At 41.9% G+C, this 22,079-nt stretch overlaps 1 protein-coding gene across 3 annotated transcripts in view; it reads left to right on the top strand.

Moving 5' to 3' along the window:
• Positions 1–22,079, top strand: part of SMAD1 (SMAD family member 1) — a 78,617-nt gene that overhangs the window by 38,158 nt on the left and 18,380 nt on the right. For all 3 annotated transcript variants that reach the window (XM_083861021.1, XM_083861019.1, XM_083861020.1), the window contains exon 2: positions 16,911–17,534. In XM_083861021.1, coding sequence (XP_083717147.1) covers positions 17,135–17,534 — 400 coding nt within the window. In that variant the 5' untranslated portion in view covers positions 16,911–17,134. The remainder of the gene's footprint in view (positions 1–16,910; positions 17,535–22,079) is intronic.

Here is a 22,079-nt window from a genome sequence, read left to right as displayed (position 1 = left end):
GGCCAGTTCAGTTGCACCTCAACAGCATGTGCTTTAGACAAGGTGCTTTTTGAGTGGCAGATAAAGGAATTAAAGCTCACTTTGCCATGCAGTGGCTTTTACAGTGTGGATGTGAAGCTGTCTTCTGCTGTGTCAGTGCAGATGGAGAAACTACCTGGATTGGAGAGAGAGCCATAAAATCTGTGAAAATAAAAGTCAGATTGCACAAATTGCTTTATAGTTAATGAAGTGAGCCTGGTTAATGTGTGGGGGTTTTGTTGGTTTTGTTTCTGGTTATTTTTTTAATTTCTGGTTTAGGTTTTCATTACAAACTCACCCACTTTTGCTTTCAGAGTGGGGAAAGGTCTGTTTTCCCCATAAAAACTTCACTGTTTTTCCCTGTAGTAACAGCAGAATAATGTTCTTCTACTGGTCTTTCTTCTGTGTATAGCAAAAAACGGAATGCATACCAGTCTTAATAATTAAAAGATGATATGTAGTTCCTAGAAGTTTTCCTTTAAAATGTACTGGGTGGAAAATTGGAGTTTAAAATATAAACCCCAAGCTGGCAAGAAAGGCTTGAAATGCTGGTGATGTACAGGCTCATCTGCACAGGCATCGTGCAATTCTCAAGCTATTTTGCTAAAGCTGTAGAACAGCATAGAGAATTTTTATTTTAGAATGGACAGTTCTGCTTGGGGTGGGAAGGAAGTTATTTTAAATTGATATTTTTTAAGTTTTAGAGTTGTATCCCTGCAGTGTGGGGCATAACTGTTTCCATTAGAATGTTACTATTCTTCATGATTTGAAATAACCAGAGAAAATGTTGGATGGGGCCTTTTGTGGAGGGCTTTACAGAGGATGGATTCAGGGGTGAGGACACCCTTGGCTGGCTAATGGCTGCCACAAAGATCCCTATCCTCCTTCTCAGACAAATGGTAATTTGCATTACAGAAGCTTTTCGGGTTGCTGTGTATTTGAGTGGGGGATGCCTGTGTTTTTTAACGGAATAGAGAAGGCGAACATTTCATAAAATGGGCTGATTTCAAGGAATGAAAACGTTTTCTAGAATGAGCCCAGATCATACAGGATTCTCTCCCTGCATCCATTTGACGCCTGCATGTGTTGGCACTGGAAGTTCCTTAGTTTAATAGGAACAAAGGGCAAGCACACTACTCCTAATTATACTGTGTGAGGTCAAGTATTGTACACATGAAACACTGAACTCTGTTGAGCTGTGGAGATGGGTCCATTGGTATTATTTTTTTATTCTGGGAGAGGAGGAAGGACGTGTCAGGGACTGTGGCAGTGGGGTTGCTCTGGTGGAAGGATTGTGGGGCCATAGTGCCACACAGCAGCTGGGCTGAGCCAATTCCAAAGTGTTTTCTGTAAGCACAGATTGCTTTGCTCAGTTATACTCTTCTGGTGATTGCTGTCTTGGAAATTGTGTAGAAGCTGAGTTTAGATCAGGGGTTGAAGCTTTTTTCTTCCTGTCTCTAGACTTGCCATTGTAGGCATGCTGAGCTATTCTGGACACTTGCACAATTTGGTTGTTCTAATGCGGCTCTGTAATTGTTCTCTGGATTATGTCACTTTTATTCCAATATGTGTTATCCACTCGGGAGAGTGATATTAGAACAGATGTCACCAGTCTCTCCCATTTGGTTCTTCCCCCACCCTTTCTCCAGCATGCACAGGCAAAGTCTAGAGTACAAGGAGGAAAACAAATTATTTTTAAACATGCCTTTATATAAGTCATTATATTTAGGCACTGTTCAAAGCAGTATCATCCAAACCCAACTATTATGTTGAGTTGGCATGTAAGCAAATCATTAATGTGGTTCACCAGTGATTTCTGAAGCATTATTTCATATTTCTGTACTCATAAAGGGAACACTCTTCCCAACATGGCAGCAGATGAAACTGTCTAAGCCAGTGTAGACAGTCTGAATTATAGCACTTAATGATATTCAGAAGCATATCACTTGCATGTTTTTGTCATTAAAACTACTAAAATGCTAATCCACATCAAAGTGATCTATGGACTATCAAGTCAATATTGGGTAACTTGAAAATAAGATACCCATTAAATTTTTTTGCTGAAGTGATTATAGACAGAATCATGAGAGTTTTCACTGTCTCCTCATGTCTCTCCCCAGCATGGGTCTAAGACTCTCATCTGCCCTCCAGTTTTGACTGATGGACCTTCCTTCATTCATTACTTGGAAGTTTTTTGAGGGCAAGCTGAAAATATGTCCTCTCAATATAGATTTCATCCGTGAGTAGAACTTGGATTTCAGGGTTTATTCTACAGAGGTGGCAAGACTGATGTACATGTTTAAGGACGTGTCCAAGTAGATGAAAGCAAAAAAAGCATATGAGCACACACTTGACACTTCTGTAGCAGGCTGAAAAGTTTTCCATGAATTCAGAGAATCTTGTATGTTCAGATTGATTGGTGCATGCAGTGACCATAGTTGATAATACCTTTACTTGCTTTTCTTTCTCATTGCTCAGCACTGCGAACTGGTATCTCATTCTTCAGTGTTTATGTGAAAGATTAAATTGCTGAGATATTTCTCTTGTAAATAATTTCAGACTTCTGATTTCAAGCATTTTAAGGCATTGAAAATAATATCAGCATTCTGTCTAATGTAGCATGTTGAAACCAGGGCATGAGGCTCTTAAAGATATTGTATTCTTACAATGGTGTGTATATAGGATCCTTCAAGTGGATATATGTGCCATATGTGTGTGTGCAAATATGAATACCTGAAATAATAGTCAGTGCTGTTGAAAGTTAAATTGTTTCGATCAGATAAAGGTAGGCTACACCTATATATAGTTGAGAAGAGCCTGTAAATTTATCAAGGTCTATGTATGTAATAACTATTTATATATAAATACTTAAATGCTGTTTAAATGCTTAAAAGCCTAAAATCAGTTTTGGTTGAAGATGAAGTAAATAACTGGAGAATCATGTTGCAACAAATTGTGGCTTCCCCTTAAATGTGTCTCTAAGGGTGATAGGAGGAGGAAACATCTGCTGTTTGGTCAGATGCTGTTAATGAGCTGCATATTTGACTTCATTCTGCCCATGTATTTCACCTTTGTATCTGTTAGGTTTCATTTGAATATTGATGTGGGAGGAATTAATCAAGCACCCTTGTTGTCTTACATGCATCCTACTAGTAAGGACTTTGATTCAACTGATCTGTTGAGGGAAAAATATGTAGCTTGTAGCTGGACATATTTTCTGTGGTAGGGGAGAGAGGGGTCCCAAATTTTTGTCAAGATAAACATGGTAGTGTGTGTAAGAGAGAGGGTGGAAGGTGGTGTGGAACTGACATCTCCTGTTCTTTCAGATGATGCTTTAATTCTCTGGAGTGTCCCTGTAATTTATCCAGCTGGAGAATAGCAAAAAATGTATTGGTTGGCTTTTTTTTTTTTGTTCTCTGTTGTTTTTTAACTACTTTCCTTTTCTTTCTAGCCCTCCCAAGATGTTGTAAAACAAACTCTGCTAATGTTTTGGTAGGACAAAATACTTGGCAGAACACCCTTGCTCACTGTTGGCCAGTTGTCTTTTTTCCAAGGGTTTCTGGGCTGTCTTACATGAAGCAAGAAATTTACTTTCAAGTTAGGCCACTCACTAGCACCTGCTTAGGAGTGTAGATTCTACTCCCAGGTCCTGAAAAGTTATTAAAACTGGCTGATCAATAAAATGCAGTCCTGTGTGATGAAGGGTCTTTCTCTCGATATCTAAATGCTCTGGTGTGAAATTTGGCATATCTTTGCCACTGATGTGGTTTCTGGGCTGAAATATACTTTGGGGAAGGTGGGTTTGGATGTATTTTAATCTAGGAAGGGCTTTATTCAGGTTAGTAAAACTAGAAACTACAAGATGATTTATTTTTTTAAATTCCACGTGTAATAAAATAATCCATCCTGCCTTTGAAGATAGGCTGGGAGACAAACAGGACGTGAACATGACAGGGCTTAGTTGTGGTTGCTTAAGGTGCATCTGTGATGAGTATGGAATGGAAACCTCTGTAGGTCACAATCTTCCAGTAGCTCACAACCAGTGAAAAATGGGGTGGAAAAGTGGCTTCTTTCCTGGGCTGTAGGTGAAGCAAGGTGACAGCAATGAGGGCTTGGTTTTAATAGAACACAGCCATACATGAAGCCAAACTTCAAGGGCACAAGCATGAAAGGAGGAAGAGCTGATTCAGAAGGTTTCTGGACTCTCTGAAGTCATCAAAATCAGGGAGAAAGCAGCTTTCTTGCATGTCTGCCTGTGCACAGCAAACGAAGCTCAGTCCCTACCTCAGTGTAGCAGCACTTGATGCAATGTTGTAGTTGTGCCAAGGCAAGCAGAGTTCTATCCAGTTTACTTGAAACAGTTGCTTTCCTGACGTGTGACCAGATTAATTGGCAGGTGGCTGAGAACTTTACAGAATCACAATATGGGTGAGATTGGAAGGGACCTCTGGAGGTCATTTGGTCCAGGCCCCTGCTCAGTCATGGCCCTATAGGTTGCCCAGGACCGTATTTGGATGACTTCTGTTTTTCCAGTTGTGTGACAACTGCTCTATTGTTTTGTCCCAACAGTGAATAAAGTAGATTTGAAATTTATTTGAGCCTCAAAAACCTGCCAACATGTACATGATGGCTTCAGGGATTGCTCCATGCATAATGCCGTTACACTGGTTATATTTCAAATGTGTGGTAGCATTTCAGGAGTCCCAAACACATCTAAAGCATGTGCTTCCCTGTACAGGGTGGAAAGAGGGAGATGGGAGGGACAGAGAGCCAACTTGAGTGGCTTTACTGAGGTCTTACCCTGAGTCTCCAACATTCATGACCAGAATTTCATCTCCCTTCACACAGTCTCTTGCTCTTTGCAAAAGAGTGAGTGAGCTGGTAGGGAATATTTTGGTGTCTGCTGGCCGTGCTGTGAGGATGAAGGGATAGGAGGTTGTGTGAAGACCAGTAGTGTAAGCCACTGTACAAGGGACAGGGTGAGGTGGCTGTGCCAGGGACAGGAAGCAATGAGCTTAAACTGCAGAAGAAAGAGAGAAGGAGAGAAAGAGCCAGAGCTGTGTGGAACTGCCCATGGGAGGCTGCAGAGGAGAGGTATGAAAGACTTCTAGATAGCAAGGAGCTGATACCTGAAGCCCTCTGAAGTTCTACTGAAGCACTCTGAGTGCATGGCCATCTCTACTACAGCATTGTCAGACACTTTTCCTTTTTATCACTAAAAAGATAGATAGAACAGAACTTGGTTCTGTCATCATCTTAGTTCTGTTAATTACCTGGTGAGTGCAGTGATGAGCTATACTAATCTGAAAAATGTGAATTTTGACCTTGCTGAATGTCTTGGAAAAGCTGACTTACATATAGGTTGCCATCTTGACTATTGCAGTTTCCTGTTCTGCATTTTTGCCTGCTGCTGGCTTTACAGTCTGGCCTATTTAATAAGAGGCCCTTTATTATCCATGCTAGCTAGTGTCAGTGTTAAGTGCTTTCTCTTGGATGTAGTAGCCAAAGGAAAAGTCTTTGTATTTATTAGCTTAAAAACTTAGGATAATGCAATTATAGTTTCTGTAATGTGTCGTATTATATTTCATGTGGAAAATATTTTATAAATGCTCTCAGCTTAAAACTGTGCAGTGTGTGATATTTTTTGGATAGATGGATATGAAATGGTTCTTTTTTTTTCCCAAGTTTGCTGTCTAGCTACTAGAACAGAAGGCAGTGGCAGTACAGGGAGGTTGAATTGCTTGCTGGAGTGTTTGGTTTTTCAGAACCAGCCAAGGCAGGGCTCCTTGCTCTGGGCATGAGAGCAGGTTTTGCAAATCAGCTGAAGTACTTGTGTCTGAATGTGAGCTAATCTTTGACCTGGATGTCACTTAAAATTGGAGGGTGGCAGCTCCCTGAGGTGGAAAGAACCCTTAAGAGCTGGGTTTCTCTCAGTCCCAGCCATGGATTTCTTTGTGTAGGCTGACTGGGTGACATCGGTGCTCGGAGCTGATCCCCCAGAATGTGTTTTTTGTTTTATGTTGGTTCTGCCAGGTTAGGAATGTGAGCTGACTGAGAGGTATAGGGGAAGTTATGTTGCACTACCAAGGCTGGCACAAGGGAGTAAAGGGAAACCTTTTCCTTCTGGGTGGGGGTGAGCCCTTGGGGCTGCTCGTTGGCTTGTGGATCTGTGACCTTGCTGGCCCGAGGCAGCTGCTGGAGATAGCCACTCACAGGCGAGTGCTGTAGCGCTCCCAGATGGAGACTTCCTTAAAGTGCCTGCCAAGGAAAGGTCTAATTTACAGGGGTTTTTGTCCAGATACTTATGTTGGTGATTAGCAGGGAGAGACTCGACTGCCAACAGTTACGTCAGCCACAAAGCCCCAGTGTAGCTCTATTGGCAGCAAAACGACAGTGATTAATGGAGCAGTATCTTTTATGGGGGGTGAGGGAGGACGGATGGAGAGCAACACTTAAACAAGCTTCTCTGGTCAAGTGTTGTTTTGCTGGTATAAACTGCAAGCTGTCTTAGAGATGTTTTTCCAGTTTAATGCAACTGCATGAGCAGAACAGACATCACACAGCATGTCCTGTGTGAGACAGGACAAGTGTTTTTCCTATGGAGGAAAAGAATGTCCAAGTTTAATTTCTTGGTAGTAGAAACTTTATTCTCCTCTTTAGAGGATGAAATAACTTGAAACAATTGGCAAACTGGGTACAGTTAGCATTATCAAGAAATCAGAGAAAAGGCAAACACTTAATCCACTAAAAACCCTTCTGTAAAAGCAGATTGGTGTTACCAGAAATCACTGCCAGTGATGACAGTTAGGACACCTGAAGCTGATCTGTGCTGTGAGTCAGTGCACTGTTTGTAGCTTTCCTGGGTTCTGCACCACTGCATAAATCACTTTCAGATTTTTGGCTTTCGATCCACTTTTCTCAACAGAAATTTAGGAAGCATTTGTTTTGGTGCTATATGGTAAATGTGTTTAAATGCCCTTACTGATTTTCTGTACTTGCATCTTTGTAGTGTATTAGACTATCTACAGATTTATGATACAAACTGTAGGTATTTCCGTAGTGGTGGGAGCTACTACTTCTCCTGGTGCAGAACAAGGTACTCACTGCATTCCCCTGCTGCTGTGCTGAGGATCTCTCCAGAACATGGGAATCTGACAGTAACATCTTTTTCATTTTTATCTCCGGCTTGGCTAGAGGCTGCTTTGCAGAAAGCATCAGCATTAATTGGCATAAATGCTCCAGGGCTATTTTCTGTAAGTTGGCTGGATAACTGTTCCCTTTGCCCTTCTCCCCCACAATTTGTCTGGAATGACTCTTGCTCATGGTCAGACCCAGGCATCTCCTGTGGTGGTGAACTGGAACAGTTTAGAACTGGCAGTGCTGATGGCAGGCTGCTTTGGCTCAAGTCTGATATTCCTGATTTTTTCCATCACACCTTTGCTTCCCTACCTTTTTGCTTTCACTGATTTGGGACATGAGGACTCTCAATCTTTCAGGTCAGCCAGCAGTCAGGGTTGTTTGAGCCTCAAGGCTTTTTATCTCGGGAGCTGGGGAGTGCTGATTTCAGCCCCAGAATGAAAGACATCTATGTAATAGCTAAAAGACAAGGAGTCTGAAATCTTTGTCTGTTCTTTCTGTGCACTAGCTTGTAGCCTAGAAGCAAGTAGTCTTGGCAAGCGACTTTGGAACTTGGAGTTCTTCTGTCCATCCTCAGTACCAGGCCAGCTGTGACTGTTTGTTCAGTAGCAGACAGCAGTGGAAAATTTGGAAGCATTGTGGCTGTTCTAAGCTAGCCTGCTGCTGGCCTTGCAGAGCACGTGGGAAACAAAAATGTGTTTTGGTGTCTTGACTGTAAGAGACTTTGCAGAGTCTCTTTGCAAACTTTGCAAAACCTGACTTTTGAAACTTCAGACTGGTCTCAAAAAATTACAGTGGAGTGATTTGTAGGTTGCCTTATTGCCATATGCACAGTCATACAGGCTCTGTTAAGAAGAAGAGCTTGCAGATAAGGAAAGGGTACTGAGTGATTCTTTATGTGGCTTGGTTCCTCTTCCAAAAGTCATGAAAAGCTTACAGATAACCAGGGAATCAGACAGATTACAGCCTTTTCTCCTGTTGTAAAACCTCCGTATTGCCAGTAAGCCATGTAGGAGGATATCTCCCACTTCCTTTCAAGCTATGCTGTTCCCAACTGCTGTATTAACTATCAGTTCCTATCTGTGGGTTGAAGCCTTTGTACAGAATGCTCCAAAGCCTTGATCTCAGGAATATGAGAAAACAGTTTGATGTGAGATTCTGCAGATGTTCTGGCACAGGGCTGTGACAGCTGCTTTTGCCTCATCCCACAGTTTTTTGGATCTCTCTGACTTGTGTATGTCTGCACCCTTGTTTTGCCCTTTTGGAAGGAGAAAAATTTGTCCATGACTTCTGGGTCTCTTTTTAGTGTAGGCACACTCAGAGTTGTACCTCACCTGCAGGTAAAGGCTGCAATCAACCCTTTCTAAGTGTTTGTGGGGGTATTTTAAATGTTAACCCAAAGTGTCCTCGACTTGGTCTCAAGAGGATCCCTAATTTGTACTTGCCTGTAAATTGCAAAATGCTTTAAAGAGTTTGTCTTGAAGCTGGAGGGGCATCTATAAACACTGTGATGTTCCATTTATAAAGGATCTGTGACTTAGGATGGCTTGATAAATACCAAGGAACTGCCAGGGAGTATCTTCTGTGGTGGGGTTGTGCAGCTGCTCCTCACTGTCCTGAGGACCTGCAGCACACTGGGCTTTGTGTCATCTGGAGTCCAGTCCCAGTTTTCAGAAGGCCACTCATGACATGCTGTAATTAAATAATGTTTCATTGGACAGTGGAAGTCTGGCAAATATTGGTGTTTGTGTCTGAGTTGTATAAACTTGGCTTGGAAAGCTGTGTCATCTCTAAACACTTTCTCAGTCCACAATGGTAGTTGTGAATTGCAGGGCGCTTGATGAAATTCAATGTGGACATTTTAAAGACATGAAGAAGGTACAGTGTTTTAAAAGTTGTTTAAAGGCAAAAAAATAGCTCTCTAGTTTTCACTAGATAAAGTAAAAACCAGGAAAGCTGGAGGAATCCTTTTAAAAAAAGTAAAGCATGCATCTCATGAAATGCACTGAAATGTCTTTAGCATTCACAAACTGACTCTTCATATTTTAGGTGTCTAAATGGTTGGTGGAGAACTAATTTGTGGAAAGATTAATTGAACAGCATTACTTTTTTGGTTTAATTTTCATCAGTTTGTTCTGTTTTGCTGAGGCTTGACCCAATAACTCTTTCATTAGTGGATAATTTTTCTTCTCAGTTTTTGTCATCTCTTGATTTGGTGGAGGATTCTGCTTTAAAGCTGGGGATCTTGAGCTGTAATTTAACATCTTTACTTAATCTCTGATAAATGAGGTCTGGGTCACAGTCTTTAGAAGTGGTTTAATGCAGCTGATGTAACTGTATTGGTGCATGCTCTTGGTGAAATGAATCATTTGTAGGAGCAGTGACTTGCCTCAGCTGAGCATAACTGGAGTGCATTTGGTGGGGTTCCCCTCCTTAAAATACACCCTGTTGGAGCACTGCTCTGGCTGGGGCTGACAAACCCCTCCTTAAATTCATGCAGTGTGTGCTAGACTTTGCTGTTCTCTGAAGACAAAACACATCTTGCATTTTATGAGCTTCACTCAAAAATTTTGATGCTTGAGTGGTGATAGGCATTTTTCTTTCTTTTCTGTTTTTAAGGTTTTCCTTTTTGCTGCAGATGTATGTTTTAACTGCCTAAAAAAAAACCCTGAAAGTGACATGTCAGTAAATTTTCCCCATCTCACCTGTGAAGGAAGTTCTTCCCGCCCTGTGCTGATGAATTGGAGGGAAATGCTTTTTTCAGCTGATAAAAAGAAATAAAATTCCGTGCCCTTCCCAAAGGAGGAATTCAACAATTGGACAAGTGATGTGGGACCATGTGTTGGTTTGTAAAAGGATATAGTTTGTAAAGATGTTTCCTTTGATGCCTGTGATGAATATGGATGTGTTTCCCTTGGAGAGGGTTTTGATTAAATTATGCAATTAGAGCTGACCAGACAGATCTAAATATAGGAAGAGGTTTCAGTTATCCTGCCTTTGTGTGTATTAACACACCCACACAGATGTGTGTTTGTTATTGTTGTAAACAACACCTGTTTTCTAAAGACAGTTCAAAAAGTCAGGAAAGGGAATGGTCTTTGTGGAAAAAGGGAGTTATGCAGGACTTTTATGATGAAAGGGAAAAAAAATTAATCTGTTTTCCCCAGATTTTCCACCTTTTAGAAAAGGACTTCTAACTTATTTTGATAGCTAGGCTAGTCCTGGCATCCTTGTGAGTGTTCACAAACCAGCACAAACCAGTGCTCCAGTCTGGTCTTAGAGGTTCTCCTTCATTTTTCAGGACTTGGTCTGTGTCATCTAACAATGCTGACTGAGATCCTTGGCTGCTCCTGTACTCCTGAGTGCCCTTAGTATCCTGGTGGGACAATGTGTGGAGTTTAGAGACACCACAGCACAAATGAAAATGATAAACCTGCCCCAAAGATGCGCAATGAAATACTCACTGTTGTGGCTGGGGATCCGTAATGTCTCTTGACAACTGTTTCTTTGGATGTATTTTTCTTTTGACTTTCTTGTCATAGTTTGAGGATTTTTTTTAGAGACCTTTAGCTTGGAGAGAGTGAAGAATGAAGAGTCTCTTCCTACATAGCATTTAGGAAAAAAAAGAAACAACCCAATGCCTTATGAACACTATTCCGGCAAGTTTCATGATTCACAGTCTTGTATTCATCTTATAGGTTATTTTAGTGAAGTTCATATTTTGCAGTCCCATCTGTGCCAGAGTTTTGACTAAATCATCAAGTTACAGTTTCTTCCTGACCTTGGTTAAAGTACTAGGCTGCGGTTTTAGAGATAATCTTTGAAAGCACATCCGATTCAGTCCCACTGCTCGCTGACACCAGAAGGGATTTGTGCACACCTGGGTGGATGTTTTGATCCATCCTACTTGTACTAGCCCTGCTGTGCACCAGGCTTCCTGACCAAGTCTCTTGGCAAACTTGGTTTTAGTTTTTTCCTGTAGTCTTGGCCATATAAAATATATATAAAACAAGTGTGGCAAGGAGACCAGCAGGCGGTAAAGGGAGAGCTGGTGCTTTGTGACTTTGTGGAATCTCACATGCATCTGAATGCAAGGATGAGTAAAGCTCAGCAGTGTGTTTTTCATCTCTGGTGAAAAAGGCAGGATTTGAGGATCTGATGATCATTTAAGAGGCTATATAGTTTGAGTGTTTTTTGTAAATGTGGTGGAGATAAAATTCACTAAGGATGTGGTGTTTAAATTTGTTTTCAGGAGTATGTTTTTCAGTAGGTCAAAACAGTTGCAAAGGCATTGGGAAGAAATGTTCTTAACCAGGACAAGGGCAGATCTAATTGTTGATGCATGTTTGTTAAAACTGGGAAAGAGCTTTTGCCATGTTCTTTTCTCACAGTGATATACTTGCTTAGAAAGATTTCTGTGCCTTTTTAGTTGTGTTGTAACACAGGATTCAGTTTCTAATGTGTATGGAAAGTGGTTATTTTTTCCCAGGGAAGCAACAGTGAAGTTACCATGCATCTTTCAAATCTAGTACCTTCAAATCCAGAAGACCTGTAAGAATTTGCTATTGTTTTACTCTTGCAATTGTGGTAGCTGGAACTTCAAGGGCAAGGAGCAGTGCCTTGTCTGCCAGGAGCCAGGTGAGGAGGTGGGTGGGAGAAAAGCTGTGGTTCACTGTAGAGCCTGGCCAAACACTGTGTTCTTGCTCTGCACTGTGGGGAGCACTGGGAAGGAGCTGGCAGATGCTGATAGTGTAAGGTTATCCCTTCATGCTCTGGACTAACACAGCAATGGGCTTTTTGGGGTTTGGGTCACTGTTGCCCTCCTCCCCTCTGCTGGTAAATCCTACATTGCCCCTAGGATTTCATTTTGCTCTACCCCTGCCTGCTGAACTAAAGGGTGCTTGTAGGGATGTGACAGGATTTTTCCTGTGAGCTGTGCAGTGATACATGGGAGATTTTCTTGGAAGGGCAATCCCTCAGCCAAATAGCACAAGGGATGGCCCAAGGGAAGCTTTGACAGACTGGGTATTTTGGGCTGTAACAGAGGTTACTTCACAGAACTGGCTGCAGATACCCATCCTCCTGGCCCTGGCTGGGTCTAAGTAAGGAAGAGAGTCTAATGCAGTGTCAGGAAAAATCCTGCCTACTCTGTTAGGTATGATGAGGTATTTTCAACACCAGTGTGTTCCTCTTTCCTCGAATGATGTGTTGTATATCAGAACACAGGATCACATATTTCAGTAGTTTTTTGAATTCTTTCTACCATGCCAAGAGAACATGAAAGAGTTGGGTTTTTTTCTTTTCCTTCTTGTCATTTCCAAACCTACAAAGGAAGCCAAGTCAGGTTTTGTACAAGCTCTCTAATGAGTTCTACAGCACTCTGATGTGAAACGTGCCTTCTTTTTGCATGTGTTGTAATGTTACTGAGGTTTCTACCAGGTTTAATGCATTTTTCCAAGATGAGCAAGATCTGATCTTCTGCCATAAGAAGGTGCAAAGAAAGAATTTGTTGACTAAAAGGAGGGTAATTCAGCAGAAGACTCCAGACTTTGTTTCACAAATCACATTACTTGAAGAAAGAAAGAGAAACTTTTTGCTGCCTGCTCCAAGAATAGGGAGCTAGATTAGGTTAGTGCACAATATGTTGTTACACTTCTACCACTGCAGCTGCTTAGACTTCATGCCTTTTAGTAATACATGGAAACTGTACATGGAGATAATTCCTGCTAGAATAAAGAGACAGCTCGCTGCCTTCTATGCCAAAATCTGTTCAGTTGTTTTTGGGTTGGTTTTTTTTTTTAAGGTCTAAATATTGTACTGATTACATGAGTTGCTGAAAATGTCTCTCAGAGAGGGTAAATGACTAAATATTTTTAAAGAAGCTAATTAAAATCTCTTTGCTTGTTGTTTCTTTATAGTGTTTACTAAGTACTAGATGCTGGGAAGAGGTATGCTGGCTAAGATAAATTGAGCTTTTAAAATGTAGTCATAGACTAGATAGTTTTCTCTATTAACAATTATTCTCGCTGTGGTTCCTGCCCATTTTTATGTCTAACTGTGCTAAGCATATATTAAAAATATTTAATAGGATCCTTGTTGCCAGCATCACTGAGCCTGTAATACAAATAATTAAATTAGTAGAAGAGTTAGAGTCACTTCTTGTTTGCCTGAAACTTGAAGTTGTTTTGCTCCCCCATCCACCCCTCTGGGAGAGGATCATCTAATTGTCCAAACCCTTTCTCCACACATCAAAAACAGTCATTTATGCAAAGTGGGACAGTTTCCTATGGGATCTCCTGTGGGAATTTGAAAGCACTCTCATTGAGTGTTTTACTGTCTGCTTCATGTTGCTGAAGGAGTTACTATCTTTTCTTTGATGGCTAGAAAAATAGGACTTCACTCTTAGGCCTTTTGCCTAAGTACATTTGTTTAAATACAAGGCTAGCCAAACAGATATATATATAAATATAATGTGTACTTATTTTTTTATAGGCTGCATACAGGTTTATGTGGTAATCCAAAGATTACAAAAAAGACAACAGCAGTGAAGGAAGACAAATAAAACATCGGGATTTGAAAGAAGTTTGCTGATTCCCATGAATCCATCAGCAGACAGAAGGCATAATAAAAAGTGTATGGGTTTGGATGTGTAGAGAGTATCTGATAAGTGGGTAACAACTCAATTTCCTTTAAACTGATGCCAGACTGCCTTTTGGTGAGTGTCCTATTGTTTGGCCAAGGTTTCTGTTTTGTCCCTACCTTGTGGATAACCAGACCCTTCAAGGGCTGGTGGCCACTTAACTGTTGGAGATATTAACTCCCACTTTCCCAGAAGGGCACATGGATTTGGGGAAGAAAGAAGCAGACTGTGTCATCTGCTGACTCGTGGTTTAATCTTTATTTTGCACTTCCAGCTGATAAGACCACTTTGTGCAGAAGTAATACAGGAAATGATGCAGTGCAGAAACCAAGAGTGGCAGAAAGGGAAATGGAATGTACTGGCAAGGGCTCAGCCCTGCAGACAAGCTCTCTGCTTCTTGGAAACGAAAATCTCCACATACATTGTGGTTTGGGTTTTATTTGTTTGGTTTTGTTGTTTTTTTCTTTGTCTGTTTGTTTGGTTCTTGGGGTTTTTTTTAGCTTAATATTGGTTTTGGAGCTTGGAGAAACTAGTGTACAGCAGCCTGTGAGTTTTGTCCCCCTTCCCTTATCTTGCTGCTTGTTCAGGGCTTGGGGTGTGCTTAGGCTTTGTTTTGGAGGCAGGACTTCAGCAGGAATCCCTGGCTGGAGGTTGGTGCCCAGCTGGCTCCTGCTGAGCTGCATTACTTCCAAGCTCACCTCCAAGTGCTGTGCCTAATGCTGTTCCTGTGCTCCCAGCAGCTGTTGCCACAGAGATGCCACCATAGCTTTGATGGTGAGGGTGAAACTTGTTTTGGAGTGTGTGATTGTGGGAGTGGGATGTGTGTGTGCTGTAGGATTTGATTCAAAAACTTCAGAGAATCTGTTCCTTTGGTCTGACTGCTTGGGGCTGCAGCTGAGTGTTGTCTTAGTCTGTGCAGAGCTGGTGTACTAGCCCATGTTAGGGCTGTATTTTTAGGCATTGATATATACATACAGTCTTAACAGACAGGACTTTTCCTTTTTCACAGCAACTAGCTTGGTGAAAAATGGGTCAGGCCTAGGTAGAACCACATCTGCAAACATTATCAATGTTGAATGAAGCTCAGGTCGAAATGTAGACTTTGTACTTCCTCCTTTATTAGAGCTTCAACTCAAGCCTTCAGAATCTTTTTTAATTCAAATGGAAGTGAAGGAGAAAGCTTTACTTGATATACTACTGGAACTTGTAACTTTTGTGTGTGGAACTTGTATCTTTTGTTTGAAAAGTGTAAAAAAAAGATACTTAGAATATTGATTGAGATACAGACTGTATGAATTGAGAATAACACAGTTACAAACATGTTAAAAGCACAGGCACTGGGGTTCTGGTAATTCGGTTCTTTAATTAGCACAGCATTTTAATAGAGCCCTTTACAGTGCATGTAAGGATAAAGTATACCTGGAGTACAGTCAGTGACAATAATGGAGTTTCAGTTCATTTAACAGTATAGCACATGCCCATGTAACAAAACAAATTCTTAAATTTGCCGCAGGCTCATGCAAATCTTCCTTTGCATTAGCATTATTATTTCAAATACAGTTCTTAGCATAGAAGAAATGGGATGTAGCAGTTTGAAGTGTAGGTAGATGTGGCCCGTGTCTTAGTCCATAATCGTTATTCACATAAATGTAGTTTATGTATTCAGCCTAATAAAACTGAACCTCTGCAATTAGATAACTGTTCTAGTGACAAGTTAATTTGAAGAAAGTGGATGGTTTTCAGCTTAAAGTTCTTCAAATATAGTGGTAGACTATGAAACCATTGGAGTGTATGACAGTCAAGAGAATAAGTGTGCCATAGCATTTGTGATTTTAAGGTCAGCAATCTTTTCTTAGTATAGCTCTGAAATCCTGCCTGACGTTGTTGTGCTGACACCTTCTATTTTCTGTGTGTATAGATTGTTGGTTGGGTATTTTTTGTGTTGTTCTGATGGCAATAAAAACATTCATATCCTTTTCCCCTTCCCCCTTCCTCTGCAACCTGTTGGTATCCAGTCCAGGATATGTTTCCTGTCTTGTCTGTCTATTTGAAAGTCAGTGATGTGGTGCTCTTTGTCTCATTTTCCCCTCCCTGCCAGTCCTGGGTCTCTTCTGTTTCCCTTGCCAGAGCCTTTTGCCTGCTCCCAGCCTGGACAAGGACAAAACCTGCTGCTCACAGCTGGGACTCCTTCAAATGTGATGTTCCTCCCCCTCTTGACCCATCACTTCAGTCCCATTCCTTGTCTCCTAGCTTGAGGGCTACAGTGCTGTCTAAAATCCTCTTATCTGGACTTCCTTGTCCTTCCCACTCCTTCATGAGTCCTTGAGTATATCAGGCAGACATGGCAGCACAAAGGGTCAGTGGATAATCAGTGAAGTTCATGATAGCTTTCCCTCATAGGCTGCTTAAGAGCTCTGAGGGCTCTTGGGTGGAGTGGACAGATGCAGTTTTCTTTCTCGTGTGGGTGAGGGCTAAGATCTTTCTAGTTTGGAATTTTTTTTTTTTAATTTTATTTTTTTTTTATTTTTATTTTTTTGCTTTGTTCCTCAAAGTGAGTAAGAGGTAAAACTGAACAGGGTGGGATTTTTTTTTTTTCAGATTGAGTTGTTCTCAGGTCTAGGTGCTGTGATTTTTTTGAACTTCATGCCTGGCAGTTTGGAGAGAGCTGGGCAGCACATTGCTGTTGAGGAATATTGCTCCCAGCTGCTCTCCTAAAATAAATAATAAAAAAAAGCAGTAGTGATGCTGCACTGTTTCCTTGGGATGTTTTGCTGGTTAAGGTTGCAAGAGCCAACCAGGCAGACTGTAGCACCCCTCACACTTAAGTGTGAAAAATTTAAATTGAGGGACTGTTTTAGGCTAGATTTAATGTGGACTACATTTCTAATGTAGGGCTGTACTGGGTTCAGCAGCAGGTTCTGCTGCTTAAGTTTCAATCAGATGTGCCTCGAGTCAGTCCTGGAGGTTGTCAGCATTTGTTGTTGTTTTGTTGTTGGTTCTTTTTTGATCACACTACTCTTCTGGGTTGAGGTGGGGGATATTTTTTACTGCTGTATGTTAACTTGAAAGGTAAAATTCTATTTTTTTTTTCTCTTTCTCTGATACCCTCCTTTAGGTTGTCAACCAGAAGGATTTAGAATAATGAGAAGGTTGTGACGATCAAGGGGGGATGTCAGCGCTGCCTTCCTGGGACTGGAGGATTGAAAAGGAGAAAGGACCAGCACTGTTTGATCCAGGCTGCTTTTGACTGCTGACACAATCTGCTGTACCCTGGTGGTGGTGGAAGAACAGGGCAGTCGTTCCTGCTTGGTTCTGTGGTGTCACCACAGCAGGGTCACCATGAATGTAACAAGTTTGTTCTCCTTCACCAGCCCAGCAGTGAAGAGGCTGTTGGGGTGGAAGCAAGGGGATGAAGAAGAGAAATGGGCAGAGAAAGCTGTTGACGCATTAGTGAAAAAACTGAAGAAGAAGAAAGGTGCTATGGAGGAGCTGGAGAAAGCACTAAGCTGTCCTGGTCAGCCCAGCAACTGTGTGACAATCCCTCGTTCCCTGGACGGCCGGCTCCAGGTGTCGCACCGGAAAGGGCTCCCGCACGTCATTTACTGCAGAGTGTGGCGCTGGCCGGACCTGCAGAGCCACCACGAACTGAAACCTCTGGAATGCTGTGAGTTCCCCTTTGGTTCCAAACAGAAGGAGGTTTGCATCAATCCCTACCACTACAAGCGGGTGGAAAGTCCTGGTAGGTTCTTCCTTGTTTGTACGTTTACACCTTATCTGAACAATGCAAAGTGTGGCAATTAATTATGTGACTCATCGGCTTAAATAAGCAAAAGTGGCTGTTTGCACATGTCAGATTCTTCCTCTGCAGATTATCTGGATGTAGGCATTAATTAGCAGTTCTCCCTTTCACGGGGTGAATGCTTCACTTGTGCAAATGTTTTATCACTGCACGGAGGTAGTCTTAGTATGTGCCTCAGGCTGCTGGGCCTGGTATCCTCTGGGAATGTTGGTACCCACTATCCCTCAGTTAATTTGTTGTGCAGATCTGTGATTTTGTATGAAATATTGCAGGCTAACATAAAGGATTTATTAGCACTATCTGTGCTTGAAAACCATTCTGATACACAGCAGTAATAACACTGATAGAAGTAGTAGTATTTTCAAATTATTTTACTTTATCACTTCAGTTTCTTCATCCTACAGAAAATAATACTGTTTTTAGTATCTCTCACAATTGTTGCCTATTAAAAAGACTTTGAGTTTAGACAGCAGATTATAATCCCCTCAATTTGAACTTTGATAGCACTGTTTGATTGTGTGCGAAATTCTGTCAGCTGTTCCAAAAACAAAGTTTGCTTACCTGTTACCCACTGCCTCACTTCTTTCCTTAAGGTGCCACCCATTCTCTCTTCAGTCTCCTCTTCAAGGGCCAAACCTCTTTTTGATAACTCCATGCTTAATTTCACTCATGTAAGTTTATTATCAGGGAATACTTCCAGGGACTAAGATGAGCTATGCTTGGATGTGTCATCACTGGTCTCCAGCTGTTTGTGAGGGTGTACAGGGACAGCTGCAGAAATGCACTGCAGGCATGGGTGGACCCTCCTGCTTTAAATAATATGGGAAGTCCATCAGTGTTAGCCATGTCATAAACTCTGCAGCTGTCTGTAGAGTGGCAAGGATACACAGAACCACGATGGAAATGAGGTTGTTGCAAGATTGTTTTGCTGTGGATGGAAATTGCATTTGTCTTGGATCTGCAATGCACAGTGCATATCTTGATGTTAAATATTTCCCTTTGCTGTGTTAGTATTAACTTGGAAATCATGGGAATGGCAGATGCAATACCCATAATGTATGTGTTTATGCAGCAGCAGCTTGAACAAGGGAACTCAGCACTGGAAGAAACAGTTCTGAAATTTTTTTAAAAAAAAACCCTTAACAATTTCATTTTAAGTACAAGAGGGATAATAAAATACTCATGTACTTGTACTGCTAGCTGTGTGCATATGTCTGGGTTGGTTGCTTGCAGTCGGTATTCCAAAATACTGAAAATGAAGATTCCTGAAACATCTCTATTTCTATCAGACTGAGCAACAGTTGGGCTCTTATTGTAATGCCAGATTACATGTTCTAACTCATTTTGCTTTAGTATTGAAAACAATAACTGAGTTTGAGAACGTTCTCATATGGACCATATTTAAAACCAGGTATTTGTAAATGTCCTGTTACTTCACAGAATCACTTAGGTTGGAAAAGACCCCAAGATGATTGTGCCCAACCTTTGGCCAGACGTGACTGTGTCAACCAGACCATGACACTGAGGGCCACATCCAGTCTTTCCTTAAACACCTTCAGGGATAGTGACTCCACCACCTCCCTGAGCAGCCCATTCCAATGTCTGATCAACCTTTCTGTGAAGGAATTCTTCCTAACATCCAACCTAAACCTTCCCTGGTGCAGCTTGAGACTATGTTCCATATTCTTTGTTCACTTCAATGACTTACACAAGATAGAATAAAACTTCCAAATGATGTCTAACTGAAATGTACATTTTAGGCTGGGTATGTAATGTAGGAGGGGTTTGTGTTTAGTCAGCCACAGATTTTTGAGGGATATTGCACAGAGCTGAATGGGAAAACAGCTTTTGGAAACAGGTGGTAGCTGAACTCCCATTTGGCTTGGAGAGCTGTGCTGTAACTTCTGACTTCTTTTTTTCCTGTCCCTTGCTTGTTCTTGCTGTCCTCCAAGCATGGCCTTTATCTTAATTTCCTGACAGTCACTCCCAGATTCTGCTAACCGTTTTTTCCCATTTTTGTCAGGACATTAAAACACCATTATTGCCACGTAAGTGCTTACACTTTGAGATTAATGGGTGGTGAGAATTCATGCATGAGTCACCATTTACAGCACTCTATGGACTCGAGCAGATATCAAGGTTTGTGTTTCCCAGAAGGCTTACAAATGTGCTTTCTCTGCACAAAGCAAAATTGGAAACTCAGATTGTGTGTGGTAGATGGTTCGTGTGAAAGGTACATTATGAAGTTCTGGCTCTGCTTGACAGTGTGGTCTCTGTTTAACTATTTTGTGCAGAACCAGTTACTGGAGATCTGAAGGGTATGATCTATGCTTGGGATGGCATCTATCCTTTCATTCTTCTGCTGATTGTTGTGTGATTTGTTTCAGTGTTGTGTAAGGTTTGAGGAATGGATTAGTGGTAAATCCTCAGATGTGTAAAGTAAGGTGATGTTCTTTGTTGGGAAATCAGTGCTGTCTATATGTCAGCTTCTACAGTGCCAGAGGCATGAATGGATTTTCTACCTTGACATCTTATTCCATCCTCACTGTCTAGCTTGTGAAGATAAGCTTGGAAAGCATGAGAACCAGCACTCTGTGGTGTCTGCCAGCTACAAAGCTACACCTGAATCAAAATCAGATTTTTCTGTAAGCCAGGCTGGATAGGAACAGGTTGTAAACAGTGAGAGGAGGCAGAAAACTGTCAGCAGTCTCAAACAGGGAATCTCCAGGTGTCCCTGCAGACAGAGAGGAACATGGCATCTGGCAGGCACACGGGTGCGACATGGTAGGACCACGCTCACCACTGACTTGACCAGGAGGCTCTGCGCAGGCACAGGGGCCTGCCTGATCCTGTGGCGCATCAAACAAGAAAATGAAACTCACAGAAACCTGCTTTTTGGCACAGTTAACTTGGCAAGCTCAGTGCCCTCAACTCACGTGGAACCAGATGGAGGCACAATAGCATGGGGGCCCAGGGTGGAGGTGGGAAGGGTGGCCTTCCTGCGACACCGTGACACTCTTTCAGCCTGGAAGCAGCGAGCTGATGGAGGGGTGCATGGACTGCTCCTGCTCGTTGTGCTGTGCCAGCACAGCTGTTCCCATGGCCTTGTGCTGAACCAGATCCCAGTCACTTTTCCTCTCCCCTGCTGTGTTATCATTCAGGCTGATCAGGGCAGCACAGGGACTTTTGTTCGGGCTGCAGGAACATCTGTACCAACAAGGGCCTGTGGAGGACACCTGGGGAGCAGTGGTGGTGGAGGGACATGAGAGGCAAAGTAGAGGCTTGTTGCTGGGAGTGGGAATGCAACCTTGCACTTTGAGTGCCAGGAGGAAATACCTCCTTGAGATGGGTTAAAGAAGCTCACTGCTGCTGTTCCCTGGGTCTGTTGTGTGCAGAATTATTTCTGGAGCAGAGTAGTTAATGGCTGTCAGATTTCTCCCTTGGCAAGGCAAAGCAAGCTTTTAATTAAGGAGGGCAAGGTCTGAATTTGATGCCTCTTAAAAATTGGCATGCTTAGCTGAACTGGTGTGCTTGCTTGGCTGAATCTGCTTCTTCTCCTCAGTTTTATTTTCTGGTTTAGAGATACCTGTTGGAATTATCCTTAAGTATGATCAAGACTTAGGTGTAAAGGCACAAGGCTAAATAATTAGGTGTACTGCATACACAGAGGCCGTGAGGAAAAACCTGACTTGATGTTTCTCCTCTCTCTGAAAATGCCACAAATGACCTCTCAGGTTTTGCTGGAGAATGTGTAAAGTCCCTCCTGAGACATTTCCTTCCCGTCTTTTATTCTTTCGATTTCTGTGGAGATACAGCCTCTGCTGCCTTGCCTCTGTCCTCAGTTAAGTCAATGGGACCAGATGAAAGCTATCATCCAGAATTTAAGGGTGAAAAAAGGCCTGGATCCTGTTTGCTCTAACAGCAAAACAACAGGAATGGAATACGGAACAGGGAGGATGAAGAGGTGCTTAAATTGACACTGCTATTAAAAATAATAATCATAAGTCACACCTCTAATGTGGCTTTAGGGGAGGAGGTTCAGTTCTTTTGCCGTAGCTATAGGGGAAGGAAGATGAAGAAACTGAATATTTAATTTTTTTAAAGTGCTAGTGAATACCAGCTCTCCTCCATTCTGATGCAGAATTGTGTTTGCCTCTACTAAGTGTCCTTGCCCATCATCCTGCTAGGTTCTGACTTTATAATATGTTTCAAAGGAAGCAAAAGAGAAATTAACTTAGTTTTCATATTTAACATGTGGAAGTGGTTGAAAGTGCAGTGTTTCAGTAAATGACTATCCCCCATTTTTTTGCAATTACCAATAAAACACAGATTAAAAAGGCTGAATGGTTTTCCTCTGTTAAACTTCTCCAGAGAGCTGGCTGCTCTATATTGAGGGGCTTTACGAAGCTGATGGTGCCAATGTTCCAGCCAAACTGGGGGCAAGCAGTGTTTGCTTTTTGGTGATGCAGACAAATACAGGGTCAT

The sequence above is a fragment of the Zosterops lateralis genome (assembly GCF_965231275.1).
Source record: "Zosterops lateralis genome assembly, chromosome: 5".
Taxonomy (NCBI): domain Eukaryota; kingdom Metazoa; phylum Chordata; class Aves; order Passeriformes; family Zosteropidae; genus Zosterops; species Zosterops lateralis.
The sequence above is the reverse complement of the archived record's forward strand: the minus strand, read 5'-3'. Positions and strand labels throughout refer to the sequence as shown.